This window comes from Agelaius tricolor, unplaced genomic scaffold, assembly GCF_023055355.1.
Source record: "Agelaius tricolor isolate 1412-34295 unplaced genomic scaffold, bAgeTri1.0.p SCAF_8, whole genome shotgun sequence".
NCBI lineage: Eukaryota > Metazoa > Chordata > Aves > Passeriformes > Icteridae > Agelaius > Agelaius tricolor.
In genome coordinates, this window is record NW_027269268.1 from 11,068,237 (window position 1) to 11,095,021 (window position 26,785).

A 26,785-nucleotide genomic window follows, 5' to 3' on the forward strand; every position below is an offset into this window, starting at 1 on the left:
AAAACATGGATTCACAACTTTCAATCAAGTTTATTCTTCAACAATGGCTTTAGTGATTGGATGAACTGGATGGTCAGGGGCAGGGTTAGTATTTGATGATTTGCTCTTTCCATGTAACTTCAACTGGTCTGGATTAAAGAACAGATTCGTGTATTGCAAGTACACATGTGTGTAATAGCTTAAAATTAGCTGCAGTACGTCTGGAGTTTGGCTACTGGGTTTTTTTTTGCCAGTATCTTTGGTGTGGATATTCCCAGGAATCCTTTGGTTTTTTGTGGACTGAAAGTTTTGTGTTGGGCTGTAATGGTCTATCTGTAGTACTTTCTTCAATTAAATAACTATAATTACATTTTCAGTACAATCCGAATTGTCTGTCCACACCAATTTCCTGTATACGTTAAGTAGTACTTAGATAGTTTGGCTCCACCTCCATTTTTAGTTACTATGTGCCTAAACATCACTTTCCTTGTATTTACTGTTTACAATTACTATGTATTTTGTTCCTTGTATTCAAACAGCCATCTTCCTGAGCAAAGTTTAATGTCTGAGTCATTAGCTGTTTTCTCCATTTCATGGGTGTGTCAGCATTTTGTTTGTAATTTTCTTCAGATCCTCCTTATAAACGGAGACTATTAAAGCTGCAGTGAGAATTCATAAAGACCATAATGGTTAATGTAACCCATTGGCCTGAATATTGCAAATATTTCCTTGTATATGGTATCCCCAAATCAGCCAGGAGTGAGTGTGTGAAAGTGCCTGAGAAGTGTTTGTGTAAGAATGCAAATAACTTTAAACAGGCACACCAGCATCTGAGCTTTGATCTGTTAAAGACTTCCTCATTCAATAAAGCATGGAATGCCAAATCCCTGTGCTCGGCAAATTCAGACTGCTAATTTGCCAAAGCTGAATAAGAGGAAAACATCTATTTTGCAATTCATTGTAAGAATGTGAGGAAAACAGAAGTCTTAGTAAAAGGAGCAGTGAGATGCTGAATGTTCCTTTTATCTGCTGAAGGCGGATAAAAGACGGTAGGACTAATCCATATTGTCCAATATTTCCACTCTCTTTTGTGTCAAATTAGACAATTCATCTGGTCAAATACACACAGTGTTTGGCTTGGTGAAGAGTGGGTGGTGGTCCAGAACTGGAGTAATAAGAAGTTCAAGTAAAGGTGAAATTGTTGACACATACCTATACATTTCAAATTGGTTAATATAACAGAAATTACTTTGAAGGTTTCCTATGGCCTATTTTACTTAGAGAGATTGGTGTAAACTTGGAAAACAGATTTTAAGTCTGATACTGTCACCTGGAGACTCTTTAAAGAAAAAATTATCAAAACAAAGATAATTCTGAAAATGCTTACCTTCTCTGGAGTTTAGCCTGAGGTGAGAGATATTATTTACTTCTGAATAATTTGATCTATTGAGTGACTTTGTGTCCTAGCTACATATTTTTAAAAGAAAAAAAAAATATAGATAAATCATATAGAACAGTTCAAAACAGGGCCATGAAAACATGTGCCCAAATCCTGATATGCAGTGAGTGGAGAATGGACTGAGAGCAGCCCTGAAAAGAAAGATTTTGGGGTGCTGGTGCATGAGAGGTTGGACATGGCCTATCAGTGTGTGCTTGCAGTCTGGTTGTATCCTGGGCTGCATCACAAACAGCGTGACCCCCAGGGTGAGGGAGAGGATTCTGCCCCTCTGCTCCAGTGAGACCCCACCTGCGGTGCTCCATCAGCTCTGTGGCCTCAAAAACAAGAAGGACTTTCTCCTGTTACAGCGTGTCCAGAGGAGTGACAAAGATGATCAGAGGGCTGGAACACCTCTCCTACTCTGGCTGAGTGAGTTGGGGTTGTTCAGGCTGGCAAAGAGAAGGCTCTGGTGAGATGATATAGCACCTTCCAATATCCCGCAGGGGACCTACAAGAAAGCCAGAGGGGGACTTTTTACAAGGGCATGTAGGGGTAGGACAAGGGGTAAAAGGCTTTAAACTGAAAGAGAGTAGACTTAGATTAGATATTAGGAGGAAATTGCTCAATGTGAAGGTTGTGAGATGCTGCACCAGGTGGCCTGGAGCAGCTGAGGATGCCCCATCCCTGGAGGTGTTCAAGGCCAGGCTGGATGGGGCTCTGAGTAAGGTGTCCAGTGTAAGGTGTCCTGGTCTGTGGGGTGTTAGAACTAGATCATATTTAAGGTCTCCTTTAACCCATGTTGTGGTTTTATGAACAGCAGAGCAGCTTGTATGTGGTTAATGAAAGATGATAAACAATACAAGTGCTTCTCAAATAGAGTGCTGTATTTCCTTAGACCACAGTTCCCATTACAATTGCACCATATGTTCTCTGCAAGCAGCAGATGTACAGTCTAACATTTAGCAATGGAACTTTCCCACTTGAACGTTTGGGATAATACTAAAATAATGAATAATGAATCTTTGACATTTCTAAGGCAGTTTCTTTTTGTTGCTGTTTGTCCCCACTTTGCTGTGCCTATTTGTTTCAGAAAGTCTTGCCACTCAAAGATTTTAGAGCTCTTACACAGACATTTCCTTATATCTCTCCAATAACCCTGAAAGCATTATGCATTTTAATGCTTGGATGACTAGGTAGCTTCCCCAAGATCACAGCAGGCAGCACAGAAATGCAGGGGGCATCACTGGTGTCTTGAAGACTGATGTTTCTGTCGAGACAGCCACAGCTGCAGGGTCGATGGGGAGCTGCCAGGGGCATGGCATCTGGTAAATGACAAAGTGCCACCTTGAAGGCAGTGCTCAATGACATTGTCTCCTCATTCTCTTTCCTTTATGCCTTTTGAATACTTTTTATTTCATTAATAACGATAATTCTGGGGGCTGGATGTTCATTCTAGCATTCTCTACTGGTAGAAGGAGCTTGCTTTCTAATGCCATGCAAGGTAGGTATAAAGTTATGTCAGACTAGGGTGCAAGATAATTAGGCCAGGGGAAAATGCCAAGTTTCCACTGCAAGTTTTGATATATCAGCTCATGCTTAAAGTAGTCTGAAGAATATGATCTGAATTAAAAGTTCATTAAAATCAGCTTTGCTTTGGGAAGTGGAAAGGGATGGGCTGGCTATAAGAGGATATGTTTTTGAAAGTGTCAGGTAAAATTGTTTTTGTCTGGTCACGTTCTTTAGGAGGTATCTTATTGTGGGTTAAACTTTATAGCCTCCTGAGAATTGTATTGATTAACTTTCTTTTTTCAATTCAGCCTTACAGGTCTATGGAAAAATATCCAATATGAGTATAATACGTAGAAATGTGTATAATATTTCCTTCATTGGAAAACTCATGATCTTCTTGCATTGCCCTTTGCTAGAGAGACATGTAGTCTTATGGGATTTGGGTTCTTGAGTTCCTGAAAATAGCAGCAAAGCTGTAAGGAAGGAAAAACACTTCGTTTTTATTGACTATTTTATGGCTGTAAAAGCTCTTTTAGCAATTTTGTCAAGGGTGAAACTTGATCTGTTCCCTACAAAGAAACTGTCTCGTTCTACAGTTTATTTACAGTTCATTAGAAGTTCATGACCTGCTTTTGTTTTTTTTTTCCCTTTAATTCTGCTTAAGACAATCAATAATTGTCAGATTTTTTCTTGGTAGTAATTTTGCAGGCTGATGTTTGATCTCCATCTCTTAGATAATTGAGGATGAGTCAAGGCTGAAGACTCATTTCTGTGTTATGCACAAAGTTATAAAGAGTACAGTAAATGGGGACAAATGGTAGGTTTTGTACACAGATTAACTTGTAATAGATTTATTTGTTGCCTCTTGAATTATTTTGCCTTATTGGGTCACTGCATTATTCAAAGGGTCTTCTGAGAGTAAAATAGAAGAAAAAATCCTTCCTTTGTTCAGTGATATTTCTTGATGATCTGGATGAGTGATCAAAACAGAGTGAGTTAGCTGCATTAATATTCTGTACTTTCCTGAGATATGGACTGTAGTTCTGGTGGTGAAGCCTGCATATGATTTTCTCTATGAAGGTAATCATTAAGTTTAGCATTCAGCACACCTCGTTACTTGGACTGGCTTTTTCTAATTGACCTGAAGGAGCGGCCACTCGAAGTCACTCTCACTTCGTTGTAGTTCCTGACACCATTTCAGACCTTTTCCAAAGGAAATGCAATGCTGTTAGCTTTTTTTGCCCTGGACCTTCCTGAAACTGCCTCTAGGGATGTTGACCTCATTTTTGAGTTGTCCAGTTATAAGATCGACCAAAATTAAAGTTCTTCGCTACCTCTGTTTTCCTACAGTCGTCTACAGTTGCATTCACAGAATAATAATTTTTTTACTTCTTGAAAGGTTGGATTTTTTTCCGCTTGTCCAACCTCTCTGATGTCCCTCGAAGGGTGAAACATGCAAGAAATGTATAACAATGTACTGCTGCTCTAAGCTTACTTTCTATTAGATACAAACATGAAATCCTATCCCTGCAGGGCTTTAGCTCTGACCATTTCTAGAAAAGAATGCAATTTCATGAAGGTGTGTTCTGTTAAAAATGAAGTTGTTGTTGTGATGGTGAGAAAGTTGCTCTGTCATTAACTTTCCTCTCTGCTAAAGATACATGGTGTGATTGTTGGGGTTGTCCTGTGCAGGCCAGGAGTGGGACCCATGATGCTTGTGGACTCTTTCTAACTCAGGATATTCTGTGATTTTATGACAGGCATCTGTTAACTTCTGCCTTGCTCTACATTTTTGCAGGATGGTCAGATAGCTGTGGCTCTTAAACACATCTCTTTTTCTTCCATGTCTTTTCGTCTGAGTCACTTTATTTGATGAAAAAGTGAAGCTCCTTGGCTTCAAATTTGAAGCTTATCAGCTCTCTTGCAGGTATGAAACCCCTTGTCTTTAAAGTCATTTATTGAGGAAATGGTGTCCCATCTTTTCAACTGAAGTAACCTGCTTCATATACTTAAGTACTTTGCTTTCCTTATTAGCACAATATACTTAACAAAACTCAGATCAGTTTTTTTCTGGCAGTATTTCTTCATTTGGAGTATGGCAGGCCTCAGATCCTCTGTGTTCCTGACTCCAAATCCCTGGCTGCTGACCTCAAGGCTCCCCTGGTACTTTCTGCCAGAGGCTCCAGGAAGGTCGGTTCTCCCTGACTGTTGTGTATGTTTTTTACATCTTGTCCTGTCTAGGCTGGTCTAAGGGCTGCTGCATGAACTGTGTCACCTGTTTGATTTGTTTGAAGGCTTGTTGTTGCTCACAGCCCCGTATGAAATTGTTCTTTTTCTGGGTCACTTGATAGAGAAAGCTGGCAATCAGACAACCATTTGGAACGTGTATTTTTTGGAAACCTACAATACCTAAGAAAGCTTGTGTGTGTTTCTTACTAATTGGTGGATATGCAGGTGTGATTTTGTTGATCATACTCACTGGGATCTAACAAACTGTCTGACCATTTTATTCCTGTGCAGTTCTCTTGACTGTACTTTGTTTAATGGCAAAAGCAGCTTTCAGCAAGATTTGAGGTATTTTTTCTGTTCCTCAAAAGCTTCTTCTGCTTTCACTACAAGATGGTGTCATCAATTTACTGCAGGTGTTCCTGAGCTTTTCCTTGTTCCAGTGCAGCCTGGAGTGGTCCATGGCAGATGGTAGAGCTGTGTCTCTCCCCCAGGGGTGGGGGATTCCGGGTATACTGGGCACCCCTCCAAGTGCAAGCAAGCTCTATTGCCAAAGGGATTGAGAAAAACACATTAGTGTTACCAGTTTTGGTACACTTTGACTGTGTTGAAGTTTGTCTGGTATAGCAGCAGGTTGATTTCAGTCATGGCACAATAATCTACTGTTAATCGCCATTCTCCATTAGACTTTGCCACCGGTCATACGGGGCTGTTAAAGGGTGAGTAGTTCCTACTGATGACTCTTGGGTGATCCACTTGGTGACTCAGTTTATGGATGAGAAGCATGGAGTCTTGATTAATGTGACATTGCTGCTGGTGCCCTGTTATGGTAGAGATCAGTACCTGTGGTCCTTCAGCCTTCATTAATCCTGTGTGTCGGGTCCGGCTGTCTGTCTCTGCCCCGACACGGGTAGAGTGGTTCTTTGGTGGCACGCGATGCAAAGGACGAGTCTGGATTCTTCAGTTTTTCGGTCTTCAGGTTGTTTATTATTTCTTATCTACAAAATTTTTCTGTCTGCCCAACAGAGGTCTGATCTGCAAGCAGTCACAGGCACTCTCTGACCACCCACGGGGCGGTCATGTCTTTTTATACTAAAACCTACGTATACAATATTTACCTTTATTTCCCAATGCTTTTCGCCCATGTTAGCAAGTGCACCTTCACCATAAACCAATCTCTAAGTGCCAACATCATCACAGGAGATGGAGGACAAGAAGAAGAAGAAAGAAGGACAAGACACGCCCTGATCCCTCCATCTTGTCTCCATAACCCCCCTGTACCAAAAACCTTAAAGTCTATATCTCACCCTCTAAATGTGTCTCTTTTACACCTTTTACTCTAAAGTGATTCTCTTGTCCTCAGACTCTTGTTACTTCTGTGGATGGATCAAAATCAAGCCACCAAACACTCTTGGCAACATTCCAGGATTTTCGAGACCCCCAAGGGTTCTCCTGGCATCTCTGGACATCGGGAACGATGTGCTGAGATCCCACACCTGTGCGAGGAGGGTCCTTGAGAGAGCAGGCAAGATGGGCAGCTGTTTAGTTTCCTTTGTCTCCAAAGCTATACAGCAAGCCCACTGTATAGTTCAATGCCATCAGGGCCCTCTGTGCTGGTATCTGCTAGAGCCTTGTACTCCTCTGTTACTGATGGTCCAAGCCTCTGGATCCACACAGTTCCGTAAATCCAGTTGTCCCTCATATCCTTTTGGCTAGAGGCAAGACCCCTCTAATACTTAGCATAGGATCCTTCACTTACATCTTGTAGAAATGGGTTAGAATTTCTTTCCATGGGATCAGGAGTAAAGTCAGCTTTACCTCTCTGCTTGGGAAATTGCCCGCTGCAGACTGGAGCAGCAGCAGCTTTCCTGAAGGAACTCCTGTTTCTGATTGTTTTCCCCTGAAATTCATGTACTTGTGTCTCTAGGGGTGAGGTAGGTTTTTCATCCCACTTGCTCACATCTTCTCCATGGTTTCACAAGTAAAACCATAGGGGAACCTGTGGTTATAACTTCTGTATCCTCTGTCTTGAGCAGGAGTTGGATGAGTTTTCCTTATCCATAGTGGAAAGTCTCAGTGATGGGTTCCCACATCCCTGCATTGATTTGTAGTAATACTTGGCTAGAAGTTGGTCAAAGACATGGTTATAGTGCCTGCAATGTCCTGCCCCTAACCCCAAGCCTTGCTGGAGCTGAGAATGTGTGTCAAGTAGAAAAATGTCTCTTTCTCTTCCTAGTCTTCCCACATGTTTTTTGTCTGTGGAGAATATCTCCCTGCAGGTAGCAATGGCACAGGTGCCTTAGGTACCTCTTCATCAAGTCAGGGTTTTCCTTAAGCCAGCAGATAGCTCATAGTTCTTGCAGGTGCAATCACCCTGTCAGCACCTTCCTGGAGAAGCTGAGGGTGTCTGACCCATGTCATGGAAGGCACAAGGAGGGAGGAAAATCCAAGGGGCAGCATGGTCTGAAGGGGCTGAGATCTCTCCATCTGGGCTTGGCCTCTCTTGGATGAACTCAAGCCTGGCTGGGCTCACCCAGGCAGCAGATCATGTGGAAAAGACTTTAGGCAGGCTCTGTCTCGTTCCCCTTGTTTGTCAGCCTATCCTGGTTTCCTCTGCAGCAGCTGAGACCCATCTCTGCCTCCTGGAATGGGACAAAGGGCTGGGAAGGAGGCAGAGGAGCCGTGGTGCCTGCCCAAGCTGTTCCTCCACATGGGCTCTCAGCCCTTGCCCTGCGTGTTGTTGGCCCAAGGCCGTGGCGGGCCCTGGCTCGCAGCCGCCTGGCGCCGTCCCACCTGGCTGAGCCCCGTCACTCGGCACTCTCGAGTGTCCCCTGGCTTTCCTGCAAAGGCAGAGATGAGCCAAACCCCACTGAGCTGCTCCAGCAGGCCACCTGCCTGCACCACCAGGTGACAGCCAGCTGGGCACAGGAGGACTGGCTCCCTGTCCCCAGGCATTGCCACTCCAGGTCCTGGGGAGGCACATCCTACGTGAGCGTGGCCCAGATGGGATGGCTGGAAAGGCCAAGGCTGCTGGGGGAGAGAGTGGCTGTGGAGAGAGCTGTCCATCCTGCCTGACTTGTGCATGTCCTACCTGTCTGTTTGGCCTGAATTTTGTTGTGAAGAACTCGGAGAGTTCTGAGTCGAGGGTGAGATAGAGCACAAAAGTAGTCAGCTGGGGTCTGGATTTGAGAAAAGTCTGCCCTATTGCTTTAAATCAGAGATAAATCTAAGAGAGACATTGAGCCTGACCATGGGAATCTGAGGGAATATATATATATTTACTATTTCAGCAGGATGAGGAATTGTGTGTTTATATTTATGCCATGTGCATAATAAAGAGAAAGTAACTTGTGAGGTTGCTGTTGGACTTGACTGAAGCTACACCTATTTTTCAGCTGGCTGTGTCTTCTGAAATTGTTTGTGATAGGATCTATAAAAGAGACTGAAAGAGAATGCATTGTTGTGACAGCTACAGCTGGTCTGTAAGCTGCTCAGATAAATTGGCCATAACAGACCTCACCTCAACCAGCCTCAATCAGGTGTGTAAGCACGGGAAATTTGAAGCCCCTATAAAAGGGAGTGCTCATGAATAAATTTTGGCAGTTGTCATATGAACTTCAGTGTGTTCAGTCGAGTGCATGTCTCCAAAACTGCAACACACTGGAATATTTTACTGAGTGGCCTTTGGCCCACACTAAAAAAATGCTGTAACCCTTGACATAATTATTAGAGCAGTAATGATCTTAAGAGGTAATAGAGAGTGCAATCTCTGCCCTTCTTGATGGGAGTTTAGGACTAGAGCAGAGGTGTTAATTTTATTGATATCATTAAGGGAAAAGTAATACAGTCGGAGTGTAATTTTCTACATGGAATGGAAATTAAAGAGCTCCATCCACTTTGCAGCTGGGTTGAAGACAGAAAGGGAGTCACAGATGTGATACATGATCTTTTGAAAACATTATTAAAAATGTAGAATTTCATATGTGTAAAACAACTACAATAATTTTATAAAATTGGTTTGATAAATGGGCATTAAATAAGCATTATAGACAAATCTTTTAGAAGTATGTTGGATGGGACAATTTGGAATTCCTCAGGGACTGTAATTTACAGAGTAGGTGGGAAATGGCAAAAGGGGGAGCACTCAGAGGATAGTTATACTCCACTTCCTTGGGGTACTCAGTGAATGTGTAATGGAAAATTAAGACCAAGAAGTGTGCTCAATTTTGTTAAACCTTTTGCTTGTTTGTGGATGACCTAAGAAATCCTCATTTGAATTATAAATGATGAGTAAAAAACTTAATGTGAGCATGAAAGAAGAGGCTGTGGCTAACTAGAAAAGTGGCAAAATACCTCTAGAGTCTCTAGAGTCAATGCGGAGGAGAAGGAAAACCTATTTCTACTGACTTTTATCGAGGTCTATGTAATGTATAGTCTCTGGTTTTAAGACTAATTTAGAACCCTACTAGAAAACTTTATACCATCACAAAAAACCTAGTTTCTATGCTATCCTTTTAATTTCATCCTTCACCTTTGCTTGCTCAGATTTGCTTCATATTTTAATGGGAAGCTTATTGAAGTACTGATCATATTTTCTTAAATGTGGGTGTAATTAAATAAATAAGGTGACTTAGGACCTACAAGCATTGATCAAATGAAAATAATACATGGCTTCTGAAATAAGAAGCTCCTTTTTTTTTTTAAATACAAGACATTTTTATCACCAGTTGAAGTAGAAAAACTATCTTGAAGTTTCTTGTAGCAGCATTTTCTTTTTAAGAAAGGACTTAATTTCTATTCAGTGTTTTACTCTACTAAGTTGCACTGTCTGGTCGCTGTCAGATGCTGGAAGATTATTGCCTTGTTTCTTAGACATCTCCTGCATGTGGCACTTGCCTTTGTGACATATGTTCTTGACAGAAGAAAATGAGGGAGATTTGCTGTTGTCATCATCTGTCACCACTGAACATCAAGATATTGGATGTAACACTCTGGGAAATTATCTCAAGAAGCTTATGCATCTTTTTGCTATTGTCTCTGTAAGCTGTAGTCAGATATAGTAGATTTTTAGAAGTCCCATTTGTCCCTTTGCACAGAATTGTGATTTTTCAAAGGGTCTCAGCAGGAACTGCCTAGTTAAGGCTGCTTTGCATCAGATGATGTTAAATATCTCATCCAAGCTGGTGAATGGTGCAGTGCTGTCACTAGTTCAATTTCTTGTAACACTTTTAAAGTTCTAGAGCTTTCATACAAAATGTATCCTGCCCTGCTAAAGCAGAAGGCTGGTTTAATGGCTCTGAGTCTGGCAGCTCGCTGTCTAGGAATAGACTTCTCCTACATCACTTCTGATTATATCCCCTCTGTGGACTTTAACTCCATTTCTCTGTGTCATTTTGTTAGCAGTGCTTTGACAGTGTGCAGAGAGAGTTTGCAAGCAGGATGCTTGCTTAAATGTGACATTTACAAGTGCAAAGTGACTGCCTGATGTCTAACAAGAGCTACTAGTTTAACTATTAATATACTCACTCTCCTGGTGCTACTTCTAGACACTGTGTGCTTGCTCCTCATTCATGCTATCTGTATTTTGGCTATCTGTTATGCCTTCTGTTTATGTCCTCACAAGAATTACAAGCTTCTGGTGTACTCTACCAGGGTTCGGGACACGCTCTAAATAAGTTTTCTAAATAAGATTGTTAATCTTCTCACAGAACATTGCCTGTTTATGTGTTTAACGAGTGACAGAGTGTTTTGGTTAGATAATTCTGTCTTTTTTTTTTCTTGAGGAAGAATAATCAAGGAACACATACTATTTTTGGAAAATAAATTAATGAAAATACAAGGAGAGCAAATATGCAGATTCACTGTTGCTCATTTAGTTCAGTATTAAGAGTTCTTATTCACAGAAGTTGGTAATATCAGTGGCTTACAAGTTCCTTAATTACCTTTTGGTTCCAGTTTGGAAGCTTTGTTATGTAACAAACAAAAAACCCAAGGCAGATGTGAGAATTAGAATGTATGGCTATCAGTAGATGTTTCTGTAATCAGGTGTAAGCAGGCTGTGTTTTGGGAATACATTCACATGTTGTGCTGCCGTGTAGGAGGCCCTGGTTCAGCAGCTGTGTTAAGCAGTTCTAAACAGAGCAGCATTTCCCTCCTGGTGTGCAGAATCTGAACTATGGTGCAGGCTCATTTTCATGTTGCTTATTGAGGGACTTCTCCAGCACCACCCATCCCAAAATAAGTTCTGAGGTACCTTTGAGGTTCACCTAGAATTTACATTTGTCATTAGTATGCTGGGTCTCTTGCTTTGGAGAGTTACTTTAGCAGGCTTTGTGCAGCTGACAGCTTTTAGGTGCCTTTCAACATTGCAGCTCTGGCAGTTGATCAGACTCACAGAATGGTTGGGGTTGGAAGAGACCTTTTCACCTTGTTCCAACCCCACTGCCATGGGCAGCAATATTTTCCACTAGACCATGTTGCTCAAAGCCCAAACCATCTTGGTCTTTAACACTTCCAGGGATGGAGCATTTTTTGAGCAGCTTGTTCTCACCACTCTAATCATAAAAAAAGTTTCTTTATGTGCACTCTAAACCTACGTACTTCCACTTTAGAGCTGTTCTTGGTAATCCACAGATGTGTGGAGGGTGCACTTGCTTTCACTGTCTGTCTTAGTGATGAAGATACTCAGTTACACTGGTCCTAGTGAAGACCTTGAGGGACATGACTGGTTAGTGTTGTCCATGTGGACATTGAGTTATTGACTGTAATGAATCATTTGTTGGCTTCACTTTCAGGTGCAGTAAAGCTTTCTGACTGATGCTTTTCATTGTGAATGAGATACACCTAAGCAGAAGCAGCTAAAATTATTGACTATGTCAGAGCAAGCCTTTAAAATGGGAAGGGCCAGTCTTTGTAAAACCAGCTGCAATAGGGATACTATTTACTGCCAGGAAGTGAGTGGTGTTATCTGATCATTGAGGGCCATGGAGAAAGATGGGTATGGAATTAGTGCTTTTGCAACAACTCTGAGAGTGTACGGTGCATTCCCAGTATTCCCTCTGATATTTGTAGGCAACTTAGGGAATGTAGCAGCTCTATTGCTGTTTAATACTGAGGAGCTTAGGTGTGGTGAAATAAGTCATGACTAGACACTGCCATGAGCTAAAATTAAAGCTGTCCAAAACTTTTAGCTATGAGCTTTTAATGACACAGTTGTGAGTGTTGATGTAGTAACTGAGATGGCACAGTCTAATGTCCTGAATTTTCCCTCCTGTTTACTGATATCTCTTCCCTGCAACTTTGTTCAGACTCACCCAGTGCTACTAAAACAGACAAAATGTGCTTGTGTAAAATGAAATATGTGAAAACAGCTCATCTTGCTTACCTCTAAAGAACATAACTAAATCAGCAAAATCTCAGATTTTTGTCGGATCAGAGGTCAGGGATATACAAATGTTGGTATCTCATAAGTATACATGCAGGAATGAACTAATATGTCCCTGTGAATAAATTTTTTAAAACCTGGTATTATTAGCCTTTAAGGAATTACTGTGCAAACAGTTTGCTTATTGAGGTAATTGGGAAATACCCATAGTTGTTTTTTGACACCTCTTTAATACATTCAAAGCTGGAGACCTGCTGTACTTAGCTGTTTTTTAATCTGAGTTTTGTGTTCACACACAAGTGTGTGAAATCTGCTCTTATGTCTCTGATTTTTGGAACTGAGAACCATATGGTATCTTGGTTTTGCATTTCTTAGATCTTCTTAATTGTGCCTGCATAGCAATTAGGCTTGTGAATAAATTTGAGAAAATAACACATTCATTTGTTCTTAGTGTATAAAGTGTACTGAGAATTCATTTCAGCTTTCACAATAACCGTAAAAAGCATTCAGAACAGGACAATTTGGGTTACAGTTACTACATACTTAATTTGACCCTTTAAGGCTTGCTTTACTTTTTTTTGGTCTTTTGTTATGAAATGGCAAGACACAGGATGTCCAATTCATCCAGTGAAGGGGGCTAAATTATGTCTTTGTGCACTGATCCAGCAAAGCACTTGGCATTGTGCTTATATCCCATTTGAAGTCAATGGGATCACTTATGTTTTAGAAGAAGTGTGTGCTTTTTAAGTGTTTTACTGAATAGGGGTGAAATTATTCTCAAAGTCAAGCATGTGCTTAAGTGCTTGGCAGAACTGAATTAGTTAATATCTATGAGTTAGCACAAGAAAAACTGAACCTTGTAGCCTGCTTGTTTAGAAGATGCTTTTTCTAAGTTCCACTTGATTTTGACGGGCTCTGAGAGGATGTCATTGTGCAGTAAGTCAGATCCTGTGATGTATCTTTCAATGGAATTAAAAACCAAATTGAGATGACTTTAGGACTCTTCTCATTCAGATGTGGTTTTATCACCAAACTTCTCTTTTCAATTTTTGTCTCTTATTAACTTTTTGAATAGATTTTACATTTCTGCTTTTTTCTTCCTTTAACTCTCTGTTCTAGGCATTTATCTTCTCTCTGGGTTGAGAGGTGAGCTGAATTTCTTCCTTGAGTTTCTAAGCAGTTGTCAATCTCCAATAGGCATCTCTCCTGTTGGGAGACAGGTCTCCAAATCGCTCACTCTGAATTGACATTAGAGGTTATTTCTGCCATCATTTCTCCATTCCTGTTGGCATCCTTGCTGACCAAATTTCTGTTTCTATATATTTGTTGATCCTTTGTATATGCCAACATTGTTGAAGGCAAAATGTTGACTACAGATTTGTGTTGCTTGTCCCTACAACATGTGAGGGAACATGTTGTAAAGAAATGGCAATTTGTTTTCCTACCAAACTTTTAGGCATGGTGTAGTTATCTGTGCTTTCTGTCATCCCAGCCAGGAAGCAGAAGACAAATGGATTGCACCCTGCTAAGAAGTTAATTATTTGATTGGACTTCCAGGACTGGCATAAAGCACCCGCTCTTGTATAAATGCTGTCCCTTAATGTCCCTGATGTTTCAGTAAATCAGACTAGCTTTGGGAGTTAGATTTGGTGATGAAGGGGAGCAAAAGATCCCAACTTGGACATAATGATGGATTCTGACTAAAGCCTTTTAGAAGCTGTACAGTGGTTAACAGTGACAAAAGCACACCAGAGACATCCAGAAACATACAGTAAAAAAAATTCTTATATCTAAGGACTCTAAAATCTAAACGTGAAGTTAAAATACTTATTAGGTTAAAATATTCCTGGTATCGTAGTTCTCATGAGAGGGATAGGTTCTTATGGGTCCCTTGGTCACAGAGCAGGTCACTAAGGGGAAACACTGCTGATGGCTTCACAGATGGTTACTTTTCCACTTAAACACTTGGATATTTATATAATAGCTGGGATAAATGGGAACTGTGATACACCATCTTCTTGTAGACTTTTCTGTGTTGAACTTAGGGTTGAATACTAACATTAATGGAAGTTTGTATTGAGTTGTGACTACAAGCTGTGATGTGCCAGATAATTGGGTTCTTAAATCCAGAGAAACAAATTAAACTAGGAGTTGATTTTTTTCTGGAATCCTTAGGAACTTCCATGATGATTTTGTTCTCTTTAGGCAGCTCTGAGTTTTCAAGCTGGTTTCTTTTATTTCTTTCTGTGCTTGCTTTGTGGGCTCAGTTTATGCTTAGACTTTGTTAACCTTCAGTTTTCAAAACAAAATGCAGGTCTTTACTCTGTGTGTGTAAACTTTTACACATGGTTCCAGGCATTAATATGGCACTTGTTTATCTTCAAGTGTGCTATACTGAATGATAAGGAAATGTGAGCCACTGTGTTTTAATATTTGATTAACAACTTGCAATTAGAATTTAAGTATATGAATATATTGAGTTGTCTGGAGTGTTCTTCTCTTTCATTGCTTTTAGTAGCAAGAAGACAGGTGGAAATGAGTGTGATAAATTTAATTTAGAAATAATATAATTTCAATATAACAAAAGGGTATTGCCTGAGTCTTTGCTAAGGTTCATGGAAGTCCTAGGTAGAACATGGTAAGTATCATGATTTAGTTCTAAATGTAGTGTGTTTGATTCCTAAAAATGTGTTCTTCTTATAGGTAGTGTCCAGTGGAGTACATTAGCATATAAAGAAAGGGAAGCAGTTAGTTTGCAATTAAAATAATGAAATTACACAGTATTGAGGATAGTAATTATGAATGTATTTAATATTCATCCCCATGAGGCACACATCTTATGTGTGCTAAAAACTGCGGGGAACAGGAATCATGTGGTTCCCTTTCATTAGAGTTAGTAAGCTGGGAGTAGCTTGCCTGGAAGTTTTCAGTCAATCTGAATCCTCAGTCTGAGTGTTATCAGTTCATTTTGCATCACCAGATTTCTTTCAAGGCATGAGTTAGGAATTGTTCTTTTCTGTTGAACATAGAGAAATTTGGAAAAGAGCTGTTGTATTATTTTGTGGTAATGCAGTCAACAGCTGTAACAGTGATATACTACAATTACCTTTGTATTGATCAAAGGCCAATCTGTAAATTAAACTGCCTAGTGTTAGGCAAAGTTTTCACAGTTTATTTAATGAATAATAATAGCCACAGATAACGTTGTATTTTTAAAATCCTTTCACTCAAAAGCACATACTTCTTTCGAGACATGAGTGGTCCTGTTGACTTCAATGGGACATAAACACAGTGGATCCCTTGTAAGAGTTTTTAGCACCCTGCCTTTTTGGCTGTGAGGATGTGAGATAAACCATGGATCTGTCTGTCTCAGTTCATTGTTTTTAACATAGCTTTAAGCAGACGCATAGGGAGAAGCTGTTATGGAACACAGGTATATGGCTCTTCAGAAGTGCATGATTAATTTGCTAAGGTTTTATTCATTTTCATTGTAATCTGTTGAGGGATTCTGTCCTTGGTCAGCAGATAAAAAAAAAAAAAAGACAGAAAACCTTTCTTTCCATCTGCTGAAATGACGAGTTTGTGTGCTGGGAGTGATTGGATCATGCACGTCCAAGTGTTGCTTTCACAAGAGTTAATGAAGAATTGCAGATGGGATGATTGAGGCTTATAAGGATGAAAGGCCAAATGGTTTAAATCAGCATGATCCCCTTCACTGGAGCCTGTTGAATTTACAGCAGATGAGGATTTGGTCCTTTTTAATGTGACATTAAGGTCACACACTGAACCAGTGACAGAGGTAATAAATGATCCCAGCCCTTGTTGTCACTGTGGTTGCCATATACACAGCAGAGGCAGTGGCACTTGAGACTGAAAAGGAGCCAGACTGGGAAATGTACAGGAAGCTTTTATTATAAAAAAGTAAATTGCTGCTGACATTGGAGCTGTGATTCGGGAAGGTAAGAGGAATAGAGAGCGAGCACTGAACAAAGACTTGCAGCTCTGCTGGGACTGCACAGTGCTGAGACAGTTGTGAGGTGGTTGCTTGAAGTGAGCAAGAAAAGCAGATTTAAGAAGGAGCACATTAAAGCTGAACTTGGACTACTAACTGTGCAAATCAAATGGATTATGCTTTAGAGTCCCTTATGATGTCTTGTTGTCTTGTGAGACAGCAGAATATTTTCAGGAAGCTGTTTGTTTTTTGGTTTGTGGTTGTTTTTGTGCTTTTGTTTTTTGGGGTGGATGGGGGGAGGCAGCACTGATAGAGCTGCTTTGAATGCCTTTGGGAGTAGTAGCCAATATTGGTGCTCTGCTTCACTCTGCCAACAATTTTATGCACTGAACAGCACAGAGCTAGGGCTGTGTTATTCTGGGTATTTTCCTCGTGAGAATACCAACTGTCTTCTGCAGTAGTGATCTGTTCCACTCAAATTCCAGAGCAAATAGCTGGCAAGAATTCTCTTCCTCTCTTTATGTCCTGGGCTGAGGCAAATGCTAGATCTGCTGTTTTTCAATGTGCTCTAGTAGGCATCTTACACCTATTTTTCATGCATGAAAGAAAAAAAATACCCTTGATTGTCTGTAGGTTGCTTTTCTCTTTTAGTTAAAATAAAGCACAGCCAAAAGTCAAATTGTTGTCTATATATAAACACATCCTGTGTTTATGACTAAATACTATTATTTAGTGTGAAGTCCAAATATAATTATTTTCCTTAAAATGCTGTTTGAACATGCTTTTCTGCTAAATCTAAGCACTGTAAAAGCGCAATTGTGGGCATTAAGAACTGGTATGAGAGGAGAGAAAAATGAGGGAAGAAGGATGGCATCCTGTTGAATCCTTCCTAGTCCCCAGACTGCTATCTGTGTGTCTACCCAAGATGTCTCAAAATTAGTCCATCTCTCTTTGTCCCTTCGTGGTATAATTTCCATGTGTACTCAGGGATCTGTGTAAGTCCACTTCACTTGTTAAAAGTGAATAATTCATTGTAGGCAAGCATATTTGGGGAAGATAATGGGGGAAGTTGATGCCATGGCATTTGAATCACAAAGCAAGCTCATGCTCTTTGATGCTTGCATTTCCAGGTTATTACTTATACTTGTGACTGTTTCTAATTAAACTGTTAAATATTGTGAATACCAGATGCTGTGAGAAATGGAATGTACGCTTCTCCAGAATCCAGATGAATGACAGAGGTGAGAGAGGGATGGTTTCTTCTCTGTTGGAAAAGCAACAGAACACACCAAAACATGAATGGGACTGCTTCTTCACTGTGGTATAGTTCTTAACCCATTTCTGACCTTTCCTATGTCTGGTTGTTGAATGGGTGAAAGCTGATCTTCTTCACACAATCAGTTTTTTGCTAGTAGCTTATCCCAGCTCTTACTGAAGAGCAACTGGCTGCTGGGTGTGTGTAAAAACTAAGAATAATATTGGTTCCTTTCTGTTATTTTGTATATTATTCTGAAGTTCTTTGAGATAACCTTTGCTGTGATACAGAGACGTTTGAAATAGGGGGTTGGCTCAAATGTGGCCTCTAGGTTTCTAAAGATCAGTTACCCTTGTTCTCTTTTATTACAGCCACAGTTCACATGGTAGAAGTGGAATAAATTTACATACCCAGTGATAATAAATGATAGAATGAGTTGTGTGTAACTTGTCTTACGTTTTTCTTCTGGCTAACTTAAAGTCAAAAGGGGATATATAGATAACTTACCTACAGTTGTTGTCTTTGAATGATTATTGCACTTAATCACGATACTGGGAATAGCTGTTATGGATATATGAAATCACTGTCTTCAACTGGTACAAGACTTGTCAAAATGGGAGATGGGCTTTTGATGTATTTGTGTAGCTTCAGACTTCTTTATTGCAAATTTATCTGCTTGTTTCCTCTCTCATTTCCTGAAAGCACAGGAGTATTTGAAAATAAAGGTAGGCCTGAGCTGCAGAATGCAGGAAACTGAAAGAAATCTCATATCTTGCCTTAGGGTAGCTCAGTGTTTGGATTCTGTGTTCTTGGTTTTGGTTTTTTTTCAGTGTTTTTGTTTTGTTTTCCAGATATATAAAAGCTGTTCCTAGATGTATAAAAGCTTTTTTTGCCCAATTAGTTTTTCAGTGCAGAGGGGAATAAGACTGGAGTTGTACATGTGTGCATATGTAGACATACGTAACTTTTAAAGGTCTGGTGCCCTGTGTTAGGTGCTCTTCAGTTGTTTATAAAAACTGTTCAGAAAAATGAACCTCCAAGCAGGTGTGGACCTGGTAGGAGTGTACAAAATTTCACTGTGAGAATGATGACTGTGGCTGCTGTTCCACAGAAAACACCCCGTAGCTCTGTACCATGCTGCAAGGGTTACATGCACAAGGAAGGAAAAGAGAAGAGTGTTATCCACAAAAGCAAGTGGAGCTGTTATGTACGAGAAGGAGTTTCACTCATTTAATTTGCAAACCCAGATTTTTTCAGGATCACAGTCCCCCCCTTTCCTGGATAGTGCCTTTGAATTTGCAAACCCCCCCCCCCCCCCCCCCCCCCCCTTTCCTAGCTAATGCCTTCTATTGTTCTGGCATTTGGCTTTGCTGGTGTTTTCAGTAAGATCCTATTAATTCGGTTACATTGTCCTTGGTAACTGCTAAAGCCCTGAGTATTTATCTAGTGTTTGTTTGCTTTTGTTTTAAATGTAAACTGAATTTTTAATGGCTTTTTTAGACTCCTACATTGTGCTACTGGACAGGCTTGATCACACACAGTGACCTCTGGGAGCTGTGCAGGTCAAGTCACAAATGTACTAGAGAGACAAATAATATTAGAACTTTATCGAAGGCAGTAATACTTAAATGCTGAGGACAACACAGTGCTGGAATCCAAATGATGGGAGTTTAACAATTTGGGTGGGAGCCACAGGCTATAATGTTACCCCATGGACTAAGGGACTGCTCCTTACAAGTGTATCAGCTGCGTCAGGACTTCTGCTGACACACCGACAATTAAAAACATTTATTTTCATGTAGTTTTGTGGGTATTTGTAGTGCCCTGGGGCAAATTTAATTTCTGTGTGAGGTTGGAGCCAGCTGGTCTATAGAGACTTTGTCTGTGAGGTGGTCCTTGCCTCCTGCTGCGTGGTAGTGCTCGTGTGAGGGACGGAGGCAGGATTTTCACAGTGTAAGGTGCACATCCTAGTCCTGTGTGTTCTTCTTTATTGAACAGTTCCCAGTTCTAAGAAATAAAGAAAATGTATCATTATCCTTAAACTATGAGTGAAGCCTAAAAATCTTCCAGATGCTTACTGATATTCTGCTCTGATTTAAGGTTTGAGGCATTTCAACTATGTGTCGTGTCATCTCCCAGTTTAAACTTTGATAGCTAATTCAGTTTTGTTTCTTGTTTGGAAGATGTTGTTTAATATTTTTAGGAATTGCATCTTTAAGGAGAACCTCTTTAGGAAATCTTTGTGTAGAAAATATTGAGAGGTAGTAGCAGGTTTGGTTTATTTATGAAGGGAATGTTTGCACTCCCCTACACACTACAGTGTTGAATAAACATATATTGTCTTCTGGTGTGTACTTGTAATTATGATAATGGTAAAATTCACAAATAATTTCAATTCCTAAATTTTGCCTCAAAGGCAATAAGAAATGTAAAAGGCACAGACTGTTGCTTTTTCATATTTGCAGTTATTGAGAAAGTAGATCCATGGCTCCATCTGCTGGGGTTCAAAACCATAAGCACAAGGGATTGCTGTTTATTGAAAGCACTGAGTTCTGGCACACTTGTGAGAGTAGCTGCTGGGCAGAAGCTGAAATAAAAAGTACTGCATTTTATTTTTCAGCTGGTGAATTGATGGAGTCTATTTCTCTGGAGATATTGGTGTAATAATTTGACAATTTTGCCAGTCTTAAAATTTGTGTTTTTTTCCCTGCAGTTACATTCACCGTCTGTGAGTTGAGCAATTTGTCTCTTTTGACAAGATACAGTAACAAACACAATACAGAGCTGCCTGTATAATTTTTACCCTATGTGTTTTTTATAGTCAGACAACTTCTGTAGCCAAGATAAAGATCTGATATTACAAGATTAGGTGGATGGTTCCTCCAGAGATCTCCCATGGGGAAAGAATAAGGCCAAAGGATAAAAAACTTGACTTCTTGGTCTTGTCTGGCAATTAAAAAAAAGATATTTTTGAGATTACTTTGCATTTTCCAATGTCTTGGTGCAGACCAGCATGAAAGGAAGCTATTTCCATCTGATTAACTTTTCAAATTTCTGTTAAGAGGGGAAATATTTTGCTCACACTTGGTTTCTCATTTCCATTGATCTGAGCACAGGAGCTCAGAAACTCTGAGCTGTAGCTTAGCTCTTGAGGAAGAGAACATTCTGAAATATTATTCTCTGCAACACTATTACTCTGCCTGCAGTTGTTTTCAAAGCAGCTTTGTCATTTTCTGTCATTATAGCAAAATCTGTCTTAATAATCTTGCCAGCTGCAAGAATATGCATCAAAAATCCATTCCATAAAAAGCAAAAATTGTCTGTCTTGTTCAGCACTGAGTAAACACTTCAGTTTCAGTAGAAACTGAACTTTGGAATTTGAAAGTATTACCAAGTAATGGCTGTGTATTTGCTCAAGATTCAAACCTCTATACAGAATAGTGCGCCTGTTTTCTTGAGTATTCTCATTATGTGCTAGCATATTTTGTCCTAAGCAAGGAGCCTAAACAAAGGTGTCTTTCTCTGCTCTTTTCTTTTTCCTCTGTTGAAGGTTTTAAGAATGATGCCCATAGGGACAAGGATTTTAGATAAATAAAACTAATGGTTTTGCAGAGATGTAGCTGGAGTGAATTGCACTCTGTAAGGGTTTCTACTGTAAAGTTGCAAGTAAAAAGGCTCATGTTAAATGTGGAGACTGAAAGGAAATACCTCCTATGTTAGTCATAACAGGATATATATGGCAGTTCATAAGTCCTCTGCTGTAAACAAAAAAATTAATGGAAGATCAGACTTCAGTTGTATCTGAAACTATTGCTATCTTGAAATACTTGTTATTTTTCCTTCTGTTGCAAGTAGAAAAGTTGTCATTTTAACATAATGCTCAACTTTGGCAGGTTAACAGTGCCAAGTGTGTGTGTATGTAAATTATATGTAATTCTATTAAAGCATTAATATTAAAAATATTACTAGAACAGTCACAACATTCAAACAGTATATGCACATGGGTATGCATATATACAGGTATAGTTGCCCAATGGTGTGTGTTTTAAGAAATACTCTCTCTCTAGAAAGAAGAGTCTATTGTACTTAGTTCATATTTTATGGGTGAGGATTTCTGCTGCTTAGACAATCAGAGGAATTATTTGACAGTTTATTTGTGTTCTTCCTTCAAGAGACAGGAAAGGAGGAATCAACTGAAAAAATGCTGTTTTGTTATCTGCTGTTAGAGGCAATGTATTCTGTTAAAATTTATGACCACGTGGAAGGCCAAGGCTTTGCTTATTCAGGGTCAGTCCTTAGGAATAATCTCTTATTATTTAGACACAGTCTTTGTATTCCCAGTGCAAGTTACAGACTGTAAACTGAGCATTTTGCTCAGTTTTTTGCTTCCTTCTGCTCTCAGCTTGGAAAATTTTCTAGTTATAAACTAGGATGGCTTGTTCTCCAGTTAAATGACAATTTAAACTGTGGGCAGGAGAGAGAACAGCGGCAGCAAATGTTTTATACACCCATAAAATGCCTATAGAAGTTTAAGGTATTTTAAGAGTACTTTTTTATCTACTGTATTATAAAACTGCATTCTAAAGTGGTTTTTTTTTCCCAGCAATTATGATCTCTCCTTAAAATAGAGGAAAGAATCCTCACAGTCTCTAAAAATCTTGTGTATATGTGCTTATCCATATGTACCAGTAAGCCTGCAGGTAGAGATTCACCATAGCAAAGAAATCCCAACACAGTTACGGTCTTTAAGTGGTTAAAGAAGCCAGAGAAGGTTGAAGGGGAGGGATGAGGAGTTTCATGTGGCTTTCAAAAGCCCATTTCTGGTAGGCAGAGTTGTGGACAGGTGAACAAGCTGGGATAACACCAGCTAAATGCCAACTTTCACACCTGTCAGTGAAATGGAACAGCTGGCTGTGCTCCAGTTCACTGGTGGATGTAAAGCTTTTTCTTGTAAAGTTTTTCTATTTTTTTCTGAATTCGTTGGGGTTGTCAGTCACAGAACCTGGGTGTTGTCTAGGTCAGGCTTTAGCTTGCCATCAGAGATCACCAGTGACTTCTTGTAATTAGTGACTATTCCCAAGCTGTTTTTCTCATCCTGAACTACAAAATTGCTTATTGATTCCTGATGCTTGTGAATAGTGTGGCTGGTTGGCACTGCATGTTCAGAGTGGAACTGTACTAGCATTTAAAAAAAAAAATGTTAACAGCAGAAAAGTGCAGTTCAATCTCCAGTCAGAAACAGTCTTTGAACTTGTTACCCTTTCTTTCACAGTTATATAACATATGTGTAGTTTTATTAATACTTAAATATTTTGTTTCCATTTATGTATATTTGTGTGTATGTATACACTGCCTAAATATATACATTGCTCACAGGTACTTGCTGAGCCACATAACACATATTAAATTGCTCATTAGATGAATTACTTTGTTTTTGCACTTGGCATACAAACATTGTCTAGACAGCTGACTTGGGGTTTATACTAATAGCTCAGGAATTTACATAGGGGCATAATTCCTACAGCCTCTCATGTTTCTGTGATTATATATTACATGTTTTTATTGCTGTCTCTCTATGGTCCTGTCTTTCACAGTGGTAGTTTATTATAAAGAGAACAAAAAAGAGATAGAACTGGTATATATTTCATGAAGATTAATATTCTTCTAGTATATCTACAGTGCTGATCAAAATAAGTTTTACTTAAGTATTTATAAAAGGAGGCCAAGTACCTGTGGATGGAAGCACTTCTCCCTCATTTCAAAAACTATGAAAAATTAGCTAATTGTAAGCAAAAAGGCTGTGAGAGGACTCCAGAGAAGTGTTTAAAGTGTTTAAAAGAAACGTGGCAGTTCAAATCTAGAAACATGATCCCATATTTTGACAGTAAATTCCTTGAACTTAAAGTTCTTTAGGAAGAATTTTTTGTGTTGCATATTTTGACTGGACAGCAATGCCATCGTCTTCTGTACTGCAAAGTTATACAGCCTTTAATAGAAGCACAAAGATTAATTTAAATCCAACTGGAATATTGAATATTGAAAAATCGAAATCCTTTTCTTTCATGCAAAAATCGGAGTAATTAGAAATAGAAAATAATTACTTGTTCTACTCAGATCATGAAAAATCAACTGTCTTCTAAGAGTGTTTACACTTTATAAGAAGAACTTAAAAACAAGGACGTTTGGATAATATATTTGTATATCTCTTGGCATTTAGGTTTTATACCATTACCCATTGTAACATAAAATACTGTTGTACAGTATAAAATTGTATCTTTTGTCAGTAGAATATTTTAAGTGACATGTTTGTTCAGTTTTCAGTGCTGGATATTGAACATCACTTTTAAATGCTAGAAGTCTTCAGTAATGTGCATGCAACAAATTGATGTTGACATCTCATGTATTTAGGCTGACTGACAAATCTGTTTGAGTGATCTTTGAGGCTGAATAATTTATCTTCTTTCCCCCATCCCTTTGTTTTCTGTCATCTCAGGTTATTTTATTGGCTGTGGAGAACCACGGACCCTTTGTGCCCTGATGGGGGACTCGGGATCCAGACGATCGACTCTTGTATCCCGGTTGCCAATATTCAGGAGAAGCATTAGCCGGAGACACGACTCCCTTCCTTCCTCGCCTTCTTCTGCCAATGCCATTGGTGTCCACACCTCCTCCCCATCCAGCACCAACTCCAGCTCAGGGAGCACAGGAAAGCGCCGGAGCATTTTCCGCACTCCTTCCATTAGCTTCCATAACAAGAAAGGGAGTGAGCAGAAGCCTGACTCAGAGAGCCAGAATGTTAACATCTCAAATGGTGCCCAGTCCTCTCTTAGCACTTTTCACAAACTCAGCTTAGACGAGCACATAAAAAGCAGAGGAAGGCATTCAGTTGGCTTTGGCAGCTCACGTAGCAAGAAGATCACAAGGTCTTTGACAGACGATTTTGAAAAGGGAAAGGAGCCCTCAGCCAATAAGAATGTCTTTATCAATTGCATAAGCTCTGGGAAGAATGAGGGTGACGATTCGGGCTTTGCAGAAGAGCGAAGCCGATACTCTGTCAAACAGTCCACACGAAAACTTCTCACTAAGTCTTTTTCATCGCACTACAAATTTTCCAAACCAGTTCCAGAGAGTCAGTCGGTTTCCTCTGTCCAGCAGCCCAGGTGCTTGCTGGAAGTTAAATCCTACGTGGAGAGCGAGCCTGTGATGGCCAAGTCGTCTCCTCCGTGCTCGGCTGAGACGACGGAGTGCATGGGCAGCTCCCTGCAGTCCCCGCTGCTCTCGGCTGACCTCACGGCTGCCCAGACCCCCTCGGACTTCATCGCTCTCACCGAGGACTCTGTTTCAGAGGCTGATGCCCTGCCCAGCAGTGGGCCTGGGGCACTGCTCACAGAGGATTTTGGCCACGATGTCTCTACCTCTCAGGTCTTCTTTAATCCTGCTGCTGCTCCTGCGAGGGAGAGAGATACTGTGCAAAGTGCTGGCCATTCTGCTGGTGTATCTCCTGTGAGTCATGCAAGCTCGTGCAGTATGGAGTCCAGTACCTTATTCAAAACCTCAGTTGCTCATCAAACAAAAGTACTGTTGCAAGCCAATGGACTGCATATCAATGATGCTAGGTACATAGAAAAAATTAACTCAGAAAATGCACATTTAGAAACCTTGACGTTAGAGCATAGTGAAGAACCAGTGACACTCTCTCCAAAGGCACAGGGGTTGAGTGGCAGCAGAGATGAAAGCACTCCATCCAAGCACATGAGAAACACAATTCCTGTAGTGGACTCTAACACTGTTCCATGTTCTGAACCTCAGTCCTTTAAAATACAACAGGGTTATGAATCAAACCATTCTAAAGGTATGTTTCATGGTCTTTTCATTTTTGAGTTTGGTGGGTTTTTGGGTGGGCTAGCCTTATTTCTTCTATAATGATTGTTTTGTCATAGAGTGTTATTTAGAATTGCAAGTGTTAACTATGAAGTACAGAAAGTACAAATTGTGTCCTCCTTCAGAACTGTAGGAATTAAAGGCAAAGTCTGTGATTTCTTTGAGTTTGTGTTTTAGAGTTTGCAAACACCCATCAGTGCTGTTCGTGTCTCTGCTTTGCTTAATAAAAAAATGAATTAAGAATGCAAGTACTGATTCCCAGCTTGTGTTAGAGGCTGAAGCTATGATTGCTTGAGACACGCCTATTTTGGACTTGAGCCATGGGGTTGCATAATTTGGGATGGAAACATGACCAGAGAAACAAATGTTCTTGTCTGATTATGGGAAATAATAAAGTTTAGTTTATATTCATCTGAGTTTAGAAATTGATAGAGTCATGCTTTCTCTATTCAACTGATGTTATAGAGTAGCTCAAAGTGGATATTTTGTCAAAGTATGAAATATCCTGTTTCTGCTTCCATCTGAAATAAGTGTCCAAATTCTCATTTTGTCATCTATGGAACTGAGGGAGTTAATTACCATCTAAATTTCACATTGGGTCTTTAGTTTATGAAGAGTAATTTAGAAATGCTAACAAGATTAAGTGGAAAGTCTGTGCCTAGAAATCCCAATATAGAGATACAGATAAATAAGGCACCAGGCCCTTGAGTGAAGGACACCTGTCAGAAGACATTTATCTCTGACAGTTGATTCTCTCGAGCCAGCTTATGACTGGTGCTTTCTTGCTTAATCCTGAGGCTGTATGTGGTCAGCCAAAATTTGAGAGTTAACAAGACAGCATTTGTAGTGATTGAATTAGAAAATAAATGATGGTAAGTATAAACTCATATAAATTCACACCCATCATTTTGCTTAGATGTTTATCTAGGCATGTGCATTATAAGCAACCAAAAGCAATCTTGCTTTTTGAATTATTAGTCACTGCAAGGCTTAGTTGGATATCTTGTACATAAATGGCAATAGAAATTCAAATTAATCCACTGAATTACCTTTCACCAGAGGGCTCCTCTTTCACTCAGAACCTCAGTCACTTTGGGGAAAAAAATATTCTCATTTCTCTATATTACTGGTCCTGAACACTCAGTTAGTCTTCCTTGCCAC

The 26,785-nt window shown here is 39.8% G+C and overlaps 1 protein-coding gene across 4 annotated transcripts in view; it reads left to right on the forward strand.

Annotated features, from left to right (window-relative positions):
- The window catches only part of CCSER1 (coiled-coil serine rich protein 1), a 615,756-nt gene that overhangs the window by 44,873 nt on the left and 544,098 nt on the right, over window positions 1-26,785 (forward strand). For all 4 annotated transcript variants that reach the window (XM_071431637.1, XM_071431638.1, XM_071431640.1 and 1 more), the window contains exon 2: window positions 24,237-25,595. In XM_071431637.1, the coding sequence (XP_071287738.1) occupies window positions 24,281-25,595 (1,315 nt within the window). In that variant the 5' untranslated portion in view covers window positions 24,237-24,280. The remainder of the gene's footprint in view (window positions 1-24,236; window positions 25,596-26,785) is intronic.